At 51.2% G+C, this 10,505-nt stretch overlaps 4 protein-coding genes across 4 annotated transcripts; 2 read left to right on the top strand and 2 right to left on the bottom strand.

The window, feature by feature from the left end:
• Positions 1-2,422: 2,422 nt before the first annotated feature.
• TrAFT101_004247 (uncharacterized protein) lies at positions 2,423-3,380 on the top strand (the record flags this gene model as incomplete). The annotated part of the gene is made up of 2 exons (XM_024902987.2): positions 2,423-2,478; positions 2,648-3,380. 2 exons carry the CDS (start codon positions 2,423-2,425, stop codon positions 3,378-3,380), a joined length of 789 nt encoding a protein of 262 aa, XP_024765965.2.
• A 99-nt stretch (positions 3,381-3,479) lies between these two features.
• Positions 3,480-5,005, top strand: TrAFT101_004246 (uncharacterized protein; the record flags this gene model as incomplete). Its single annotated transcript, XM_024898839.2, has 2 exons — positions 3,480-4,144; positions 4,273-5,005. The coding sequence occupies 2 exons, from the start codon at positions 3,480-3,482 to the stop codon at positions 5,003-5,005; spliced, it is 1,398 nt and encodes a 465-aa protein (XP_024765966.2).
• Positions 5,006-5,642: 637 nt separating this feature from the next.
• TrAFT101_004245 (uncharacterized protein) lies at positions 5,643-7,169 on the bottom strand. The gene is made up of 3 exons (XM_024898965.2): positions 6,621-7,169; positions 6,420-6,544; positions 5,643-6,285 (listed from the first exon to the last, which is right to left on the bottom strand). The coding sequence occupies exons 1-3, from the start codon at positions 6,984-6,986 to the stop codon at positions 6,009-6,011; spliced, it is 768 nt and encodes a 255-aa protein (XP_024765967.2). The 5' UTR covers positions 6,987-7,169; the 3' UTR covers positions 5,643-6,008.
• A 760-nt stretch (positions 7,170-7,929) lies between these two features.
• On the bottom strand, positions 7,930-9,429 carry TrAFT101_004244 (uncharacterized protein; the record flags this gene model as incomplete). Its single annotated transcript, XM_024898833.2, has 3 exons — positions 7,930-8,208; positions 8,273-8,503; positions 8,578-9,429. The coding sequence occupies 3 exons, from the start codon at positions 9,427-9,429 to the stop codon at positions 7,930-7,932; spliced, it is 1,362 nt and encodes a 453-aa protein (XP_024765968.2).
• Between the last annotated feature and the right edge of the window lie 1,076 nt (positions 9,430-10,505).

The raw sequence follows: 10,505 nt of genomic DNA, 5'->3' as shown, positions 1-10,505 counted from the left end.
CATGGCTACATTAGCACTTTTGTTTGGGCAGTTGTCGTCGTAATAGTACCATATATCGAGATCAGTATATAGAGTACAGAACGCGAAATCAAAGACAAAAGGGGCATGATGGCGGCCATGCGGACATAAGCCTGACTTGAGCCCAACAGTAGACATGGCCTGGAGTTAACACTGTCGAGACCAGGTCTCCCAGCCCAGTCGTACCACCGGGCTACATGGCGACAAATCCCCCCGGGCCAGCCTACCAATAGCATTGGAAGAGGCAAGTTTCAAGCGTGATGAATACCAGCAGCGGTTCTGCTGCAGGTAGCATTACATGCGTAGTACGTGCCCGCCAGAGCGAGAGAGCACTCGCCAGGTGGAGTCAGAGCGCATAGCAGGCTGGCCTGTTAGCAATATATGACTCGTAAGAAGCCGGCAGCGATGCGGGGGCCCGGAGCAGCAGCGACGCCACAAAGGGCACAGAGCGCCAGCCAGGGCTCCTGGAAATGGAGGATGCGGCTTTCAAAGGTCCCCCCTCGCCCAAAAGTTCCGAAGGGCTAGGACGGGAGGGTGTGATGGTCGAGAAGGGGGTATATGAGGCCAGTCATGGATGGCGTGTAATTTATCTAGGAAATAGGAGGACGATGTGCTGAGGCAGAGGCAGGAAAATTACTTGGCACAGCTTCCGCATTTGCCTGAAGCGGAAGAGCAGCAGAGCAGAGCAGAGCATAGTATTGGCTGTAAAGAGACGATAACCCTCCACGTCAAGGTGAGGAGAAGAAATCGTTGGAGCGAGATGAGCTTTCAGGCTTCATCGGCGACTGCTCAAATAGGTAAGTACCCTTTGAAGCAAAAGTCGACTGCCCACTACCTACCTACTAAGGTATGCTATAATACGGCCTTAGCACCCGACTACCTGTTGTTGCTGCAGGTAGGTCTGCACGTACAAGTACCTACTCGAGGCGCCAGTGAAGTCCGGCACGAACATATCTGGTAGCGTATACAAACTACAAAACCACCAAGCACGAGATTCGTGCAGTTAGTTCGGCCCGCCGGGAGCGATTAAAAAAAAGCTTAAGCAGAAGGCGCGCGCTCCTCCAGTTCTAAAACAGCACTATCGCGCCAGCGTTGACTGGGCTCTCGCTGGCCCTCACCTTTGCACCCATGAAGAAATGGCCGTTTGCTTGGCACCATTCCGACATTGCTGCACTCGGGGCCAGCTTTGCCTGCCACAGCACGGGCGCCATCGCCGCGCCTTGCACGAGATTCGCCGGGCCTTTTGCGGAAAAGGGCCTCCGCAGAGATCAATCAGATGCGCCAATGAACTAGCGGTGTTTGTGCCGGAGTAATAGGCTGTTTGGTGATGCGCACAGCGCACAGCACAAGTGCCTCACCAGCGCTGCAACGCGGCGAAAAGCAGCAAACAGCACCTGAGAGACTGCCCCGGCTTTTGATTGAGTCCCCCAAACCCCGCCCTCCACATCCTGCGAGAGGCACCTACCGCGCAGGGCTTAGCGCGCACACAATATAAACAATCGACCGTCTGTCCGTCTCTCTTTCGCAAGTAACTTCGCGCTTTGGTAGCGTTAGGGTAAACAGGCCTCTTACAGAAAAGGGCGACCCTCTTTTTTCGTGCGTTTCTTTTCTTGGTGCCAACTCCCGTGCTCCGTGCGTGCTCGAGACGAGGCCCCGTAAAATACAGCCCAGCTGGCCAACGAACGGCAGGAACTTTTTGATCGCGCAGCGCAACCCGACCCGGAAATAGTGGGAGTCCGGCCAGGAAGCGTTATTGTTCTAGCACGACCATTGTTTTCTTGGCAGCAATAGATCCTTGAGGCTGTCAATGGTCATTTCTACGCGAGGTACTACCAGCGGCGCTCTTGATGAGATGAGGATATTCGAATATTTTTGCATCTGCTCTTGATAGGTAAGTAGATACCTACCTAGTAGGTATAGTAGCCCAGCTCTGCAAGACAAGTTCATGGCACTGGTACCGCTGCCATGGAACAGCACCATGCCAGGTCGGTCTTGCCTCGAGTTTGATCAAGGGAGCAGCCGCCAAATTGCAACGCTCAGGTGCTGCAAAGAGCTTACGTGGTACCTGCCAATACTACCTAGTCCCCTACCTGTATTAGGCTACTCCTTCTTTCCCCGACGGCCCACCACAATCAAGCACTACTAGGTAGGTATCTGTACTCTGTCTGGGCTGCCTCCATGCTCTGCATTTGTCGCGTTTGCAGGTACCCCGTACGTCAAGTAAGCTCCATGCTGCGCTGGTTTGTGCGCTATTCTCCGCCTTCCTGAGTACAAGATACCTTGATGGTGCTGTAGCAGGTGTCTATCATAAGTTCCCAAGGCATCTGCTGCTGTCTTCTCCTTTCGCCAATCTCGTGAAACATCAGCGATGCTGCTCAGCCTCCTTTCTGCGACATTACCAATCATGCTCATGCCCCCCTTTGAGATCGTCGCATCACAGCCATCGCCATCGCATCTTTGGTTGGCGAGAGAATAGGCACCTGTAGATATTCCCGCGTGCGGTTGGCTGGCCTGCGCCTTGTGTACGGCTCTTCCGGGCCAGGCTCCCGAAGGCGTCTCAGCTGGGTCAAAAAGGGCCCGTAGTCAGGAAACAGGCTTCGTTTGAGAGGCGGCTAACCGTCAGATCTAGTGAAATCCGATGCTCTGTATCGCCGTGGCGCTGCTTCGGTCGCGCACCTTTGGGTCCCCATCGAGTTCAAGCCCTCGGCCCACGCCCATCCCCACAGAGCTGGGCCCACCCCTTCGACGACCAAAAACCCCTGGCGTTGACTTACATGAAGGCCAATGTGTGCCGTGTCCGCCGCTGCGTCGTCGCCGCTCATTCGCCCGCGCCGCCAACGTCCTTACTGTACCCATACTATCCTCCGGACGGCTTCCACCTCAAGCCCTGCCTCGCCACCCGCACGTTTCCTCAACCACAGCACAGCACCTCGCGTGTCAGCGCAACATTAGAACCCGCTTCTCATAAGCTTTCCGAGCCTTCCTGGAACCGCCAGAGACTGCGATACGTCCGGGCCTTGTTGCAACCCCGAGATTTACGCATCGAACTGCCCATAGAGGGTCTCATCGCCACTAACAAAAGAGCCGCCGTGCAGGGCTCCAGCAGCGTCTTGCGACCACGGCCCCGTCTTTACTGCTTCTCTCTCCATTTCACTGTCCACCCCCCCACCGTGCTCTTCTCGAGACCTCGTTTTCCTCTTTCTTCTGGATACCTACGGTTTCTGATCTTCCCTCGGGTTCATCATGCGCCAGGGCGGGTCGTTATGAACGTAAACCGTCATGATCCATCTACGGAGACTCCTCCTGTCAGCAGCGCACGAATAGAGTTCCCTGTAACGAGCCGCACACGCCACTCGAGGTAGATCGCATTGCCAGTGCTACGTCAACACACCGACTCAGCCAGCGCCCGTCGCCTCAGAGCATCTTGTTCTCCCCGGGGCATATAAGCCGGGCCCGTCCCCATGGACCGCCGTGGCTCGGCCGGAGAAAATGGACTTTCACCGATCCAGTCTGCGCCGCCGAATCGGCGGCGTCTATCAATGGAGGAGGATATGCATTACCAGCACATCATGACCGTAACTCAGCAACGGCGTCCATCACACCCGCCACCATACGAAGACGCCGACGTCACCAGCATGCCAGATGAAAGGGGAGGGGAGAGGGGAGGGGAGAGTAATGACAAGGTTGAAGAGAAGGACTCGTTACCGGCCAAGAGTAGTTGGCTGAACCGCTTCAAGAGTAGAGGGAAGGAGTTGAAGATGGCAAGGCCGGGAGATGGCCTGGATGACGAGACCACCAGTGGGCCTGGCACCATGCGCCGATGCCTAAGTCACGATGACTTGCCAAGCTATTCAAGCTCTATCGCTATCGAAGGTGTATTTCACATGAAGCATGAGATCGAAAACACCACCAAAAGAGCAGAGGATCGGCAGTGGCATACCGTTTTTGTCTCCCTCAACGGAACTGCCCTCAGCATCTACGGTACCAAGAAGGACTGGAGCTGGGGTAAGTCACGCGATGGCCCATCCATTTGTCCCGACAACCCGCCTTGGATCAGGAAGGCAAAACTAGAAAAGACCTACAGTCTTTTGCATGCTGATGCTGGTATTGCCGCTGATTATAAAAAGTGAGTTCCTTGTTCGTCGAAGCGAACTCTGTACACCCCCGCGTGTGAAGACGAGGTGTTATCAGGGAGGATATGAGAAGGAAGGATGGGGGGAAAAGGCCTCAGTGCTAACTCATATCTACCTCTAGGCGTCGTTATGTTATTCGAGTACGAGTTGAAACAGACCAGTTTCTCCTGTCTTGTATCGAACTGAGCACCTTTGTCAAGTGGCTTGAGTGCTTATTTGCGGCTATTGATGTGGCAGCCCCTATCGACGAACGAGATTTCCCACGCGATATGTCTATCCCGCGAATTCAGAGAATCCGATGGTATCGCACCCACACTGGTGAAATCTACCCAAGCACCCAGCCGGAAATTCACCAAGATCCCCCTCCAGATGCCGAAGGCTCCGGCACTCATGACGCTCTTGACGCTCATGACGCTCATGATGATGCCTCGGAGCGACGACCCTCGTCTCCTCAGCTACCTACTCCGACTCCTGCCCCTTCACGACCCCACCCTACAGAGGAGGCACAGAGTAGCGAGGCTTTAGGACCACACCCAAGAATTGATCCCAGGAATGATCCCTTCCATCCCCTCAGCACAACTTCAGATCCAAATCCATCTATTGACCCACATACGGGCAAATGGTTTCCTGAGCATCAGTGGACGTCTGCACATGACCTGCTCTACGCCAAGCTCTGCTACAGTAATTTACTGTTTCGAAGCCCCCGCAAATCAAACTACATCATTAGTAAAGGGAAGCAATGGTTTGTCGATTGGGGCACGGGTAGAATGGTCCGTGTGCTCCCGCCAGCCTACGGCGAGGTAGACTTCTTTGGTCCTTGGCAAGTCATTCATACAGAAAACAGAAGGATTTAAGAAGTCCTTTGAGGTTGAACTGAGGGAAATGGATTCGAAAATGAGTATGACCAACAACGACATTGGCCTAATGGGAAGAGGTAAATTTTGCCTCAGCACCAGTATTGCATTTATGCGGCCTCGTCATCTTTGACAATTCGACATAAACACCAATAGTCCTCATCTATATGGACTATCTTCTATTCTACCTAGATCTATCTGGGCAACATCGACTTTCGTCGTTTTCTCTTTTGTTTGATGCCTTCTTCAGTTATACAGCTAGCCTGGTTGTAAAGGGCTAGAACTCCCGCATGGGAATTCAGCATAGGGGAGAGAGGTGGGGGAGAAAGACAAGCTCTGTCATGAGAGCTACTGGAAAAGGTGTTATTTGTTACGTGCATACACGGGCGTCAGGAATGAGCATTTGCACATATATTACCAGGTGGCAACAAGATCATGGACCGGAGTTTTATTTTTTATTTTCATTTGTTATTGTTCTTTTTGCATTTCAGGCATGTTTATTTTGTCTATGTTGCATATCAAGTGGCGGAGAATGAGGGCAAGAGGCCATGTGTCGGCGGCACATTGGGGATATCCGCATATATACGCATATATCGCTCGTCTATTGTACATACCGCAATACATTTGATTCATATGTCTCGTTTGAACGATATAGTAAGATGACCATTTTTGAGAAATCTTGATATTGCGTATATATTTATGCTTAAAGAGTAACAGTATTCATGGGGTATCATGTAACCAAATCTAAATCCAACCAATATCCTACCACTCGCTCCCCTTTATCGTGCCCAAGCATGTCCTTGAGATGTTATAGTCTCTTTTTGTGCAATCCAACAGACATAGACAAAATATAGTCTATCCATTCAACCTGTGCTATAGGCGCATATATAGCTCTCGGACACTGACCTTTCATATCCCAGACAAGAGAAAAGAAAAGGGTTTAATTTTTAATTTCTTTTTTTTAAATCGACTGGTGCTTTCCAATCGCCAGTTTTATCACACCTCACTCCGAAACAGCCTTGTCCACCTCCCTCGCCTCCGCAGCCAGCTGGTCCACGACAGGCGCCAGCGCCGCGTTCGCGCTCTTGACGTCCCCGACGGCGGCCTCTAGCGAGTCGAGCAGCGCCTCGATCTCGGCGCGCTGGTTGCGGATCTGCTCGTAAAGGATGGCGTTGTGGGACTGGGCGGTCTGAAGCTTGGCGTTGAGGAGGGATTGGTGGGAGGCGAGAGAGGGGGCGAGATGGGCGGAGAGGATGTCTTTGGCGGGGAGGAGATGGGGTCTATATATTTTTATTTTCATTTTCATGTTAGTAGACTCTTTTTATTTTCTTGTGTTCTGTAACGTGGTAGATTGTACGAGATGGACTCTTTTTTTTTTCTTCAAAACAAGGAGAAAGAGAAAGGTGGTTCGTACGGAGTTGGTTTAGGAGCGTCGGGCGCTGATGATAAGCGTCGGTGGGTGGCGTCTGCGACGAGGCTTTCGAGGTCGTTTAGCTTCGGCACGACTTGCCTCGCAATGAGGATGCTTTCGAATTCTCTCTGGCAATTGATATTGATCCGTCAGCAAGACTGCCTCTGCTCACTGTCTCTTGTCCCTTCCCTAGGGCCCTCATACCTCGCATTTCTCCGCCAACTTGTCCGCCATCTGCGTCTGGACCTGCTTCAGCACCGGCTCCGCCTTCTTCGCCACCGTCGGGTAACAAGCCGCGAAGTTGTCCCATTTCAGCTTGCCCAGCGTGCGCTTCAAGCTTTGCGCGTAGAGCTCTTGGAACCGAGTTGCACGGGGGCCGGGGACGACTGGCGCTGCTGGTGCTGGTGCTGGTGCTGATGCTTGTGGTTCGGATGCTTGGGCTTGGTTGTTATTGTTGTCCCCGTCGGCATGGGTGTCTTGAGCTGGCGCTGTGTCGTCGGTCTCCATTGGAGTGTTTGATTGTGATGCTCGAGCTCGAGCTGGAGCTTGAGCTTGGGATGTAGTCGCCATTTGGTTGATGCTTTCCCTTTTTATTGCCCCCCTCCTCTCCAATTTGTGAAGAATGTATCAATCACCCGGGCACAGCTCGGCGAGAAAATACAATTGAACGTGGTGCATACAAGTGTGAAGTTAGGATAGAATGGCTCAAAAGAAAGGTTGAAACAAAAGTATGTTGGAATAATAAATGCCTGGAGCTGTCATAAACTAAGCGCGTTGAACTTCTCCATTAAAGAGACGCGAACGTGGGGTTGCGTCTTGACGTCTTTAGCACGTGACGGCGGCTTTCCAAAAATACTTGAGAGGAGGCAAGGTTGATTTAATCTTTGAGTGGGTTTTTTTATCGCCTTTGAAATCGTTCGATTTACCCTTTTTTTGGTCTTTTGATGCGGTTTGGCTGCTTGCAAGCACTTTAGACTCTTAATTGCCAAACTGCTGCTTATCTGCCGAGTAATAGTGTCGGATGTTCCCAAATGCTTGTCATAGCACTCACTTATACGGCACCTATGACCCAGAATGAGGCCTTGTATCGCAGTCTTAAATGTTCAATAGTAGTATTTGTAATGAACAATACATCAGCTGAGCACCGTACGATATTAGTCGCTAGTGCTATGATCCATAATCCCGTGTCTATATATATATATAACTCTCCAAACAAATGCTATCCCATGCTCGCTTTTCTTCTCGTCCCTCGAGTTTTATCTCTCTATATACCCAATTCTTTCTCAACTCTTTTTGATCTTCCTCGAAGCTTGGTATCAGTTTTCAATTCATAACACAGTCATAAAACCCACCCAATGTATCCTTCTCCTACCAAGGGCCCAGAAGAACCAGCCTATAACTCTCGCCCATGCCCTTCTTCCCGTCTGCAATCCCGAAAAAAGAAAAGCCATTGATATATACGTATGTGTGTGTGTGTGTGTGTGTGTGTGTGAAAGAAAAAAAAGTGTCGAAATTAATTTGCCGCCAAAATAGCAGCCGCATCTGGCGCAGAGGTGCGATCATTCTTGCCGCCGTCCCTCCTCAACTCTTCTGCCTCTTTCTTCTTGCGATCCTGCTCCCGTTGACGCTCGTGGCTGACATACGTAGCATACCGAATGGTACCTAACGTCACAATGGCCATGAAGAGGATGCCCACTACGGATCGGCGGATGAGAATCCACCGTACGCCTTCGATTTCCGACTTGGAGTCGCTGCTAAGCATGATGCTGATTTTGTAGGTGATTTGTTGAATCTGGCGAACAACAGTTAGTAAATATAGTTTCCTTCCTATATAAAGGAGGCCAAAGGTGGCTTACAGCACTATCCGCTCCCTTTTGCTCCTCTCTAACAGTCATCTTTCGATCGTTAAAGAGTCCTCGCACATTATCATTCAGAGTCAGCAGCTCCTGATTCAACGTCTGCGTTAGGATGTCGACTTCGTGCTGTAGATGCGTGCGCTGCTGTCGAATCTGCTCATCCTGCGCGCGGCGGTTGTTATTGATCTCAGCACTCAGCTCAGAGCACGCCGCAGAGAACAAATATGACTCCTACATATCGAACAGTTAGACCAACACTTTCTTCTTCTTCTTCGAGAATAGCCGGGAATCGAAAGGGCACCTACGTTTTCTACGTCACTCTTGCTAACAAGCTTTTCCTGCGCTATATCCAAGTTATGCGCCAGGATAGCTCGCACAGCCTTCATCAAGGTAGTAGCCTGGTCGCTCGAGTATCCGCCCTCTTGCAGCTGCTTCACCAGGGAATAGCTGTCGAAATGATGAACATATTTCGGCGGGGACATGGACGGCATCGACGACGACAAGCTCTCGGGGGCGCCCATGTAATAGACGGAATCCAGCTTGTCGCTCATCTTTGGGGTATCTTTGGGTTTGTCTGTCTTGGGTTCGGCGCTTGCGGTCGAAGACGAATCACTCGAATCAGTCTGCGGCTTAGGTGGCCCCATTGGTATTGCTTCTGTTTCCGCACTCGTTGGCTCTGGTGACTTTGGCTCAGCTTGCGTCTGAGCCGACTTGGGGCCCTGCTGTTGACTCTTCAAAGCTGCTGCGTCGGTCTCTGGGGCATCTGCTGCAGCAGCCTGGCTTGCTTTCTTCTCTCCGCTCTCAAAATACAGCTTGCCAATGTCAGACTTGGCCTGGGCCTCGGTTGGTGACTCCTCGGTGGTGCCAGCCGTCGCTGTCTTATCTTGCGTTGCCCTTGTCTGCTCATCTTGCTCCTGCTGCTTCTGTTGTTGTAGCTGCTGCTGCTGCTGCTTCTCCCATTCAGCGGGCTCAACAGCCTTTCCATGCCTCTTGGAAATCAAGCTGTTCCATCTTACGGTCGTTGCAGCATTCGTCGTCGTCGTCGCCGTCGCCGAGGCCGAGGCCGATGTCGCCCGTCCCAACGTCGGGCTGCAGCCCCTCGTAGCCGCGCGCACCAATTGAGGATACAAAAAAGTAAGTCTTCCCGCGGCGGCCATGGCTTTTAAAAAGATGGGAAAACAGGAATATGCAGTAGATATAGCGGTCTAGAACAGAGGTCAAGAACGACGACGAAAAGGGCTTGAGGAAAAGCCCAATTATCCCGCTGTGCCGGAGATTCTGACTAGGCGCACGTTATAAGTCGGGGCGGTTCATCGGGTGCGGCGCTCGAGTGCGACACAATGCTCCTCTTGGGAAATAATTCAAGGAACGAGACCAGGTCATTGGTAAAGGGTAAAGGAGTGAGTGGGACGCTGGAGCTTCAAGTGCCATAAAAGTGGCTATCGTCGGAACAAGTGCCGCAGTTGAAGAAGATGCGGGCGAATGGCGCTAAAAAGTTGATCCGCTGTATACTCGCTCTTGATCGATGCACACTCCGAAAGTGCTCCGGTAATTACGTAGGTACTATAATTTACGTGCCAACAATGTGAACTGGTATACTCGATATATGTTGCAATTGAGACGAACCATACAAATACAGTCACTGTTCCAATCACCTACACGGCGATTCGTTACCTCATTAGACACAATCGAGCAGGAGAACAACTCAGGCATCAGCAACTGGTCCTCATTCTGTAGTGAGACAAATGAGTATCCCAAAAACTCTCTACAGTTCCTCTATGGACGTAAATCCCAGACCCCAGGTGTCAGCGCCTCCCAACCGTTAACGATAAAGTACATTTGCATCCCTTGCCATCCTTATGTGCCTAGTGCTGCCTGGTTCCCTAACATCTGTTGGAAAAGGAGTGACCAAATAGAAAACGACCAAGTCGATAGACCAATAAAAACAAAAGGAAAAGGATAGCACAAAAGCCGGGAAAGTTTTTTGTAAAAAGAGGAAAAAAAAAAAAAAATAGAAACGGTAAAGAGAAACGTGAAGAAATAAACTCCGAATTATTCCCAAGAAAAGAAAATCCCAAATTTGTGTTTCGTCGTCCGTGAAAAATGCCAAGTTCCGGGATAAATATACCGCAGCTTCATATTCGCTGGTCCTGACAAATATCCAGAAACGACCGTCCGCATGCAGTCGTAAGTATGCCAGCGAGAAGGGGCAAAGCCACTATGCGTCTTCTGT

The sequence above is a fragment of the Trichoderma asperellum genome, chromosome 2 (assembly GCF_020647865.1).
Source record: "Trichoderma asperellum chromosome 2, complete sequence".
In the NCBI taxonomy this organism is placed as follows: Eukaryota; Fungi; Ascomycota; class Sordariomycetes; order Hypocreales; family Hypocreaceae; genus Trichoderma; species Trichoderma asperellum.
This window is presented reverse-complemented; position numbering and strand designations above follow the sequence as displayed.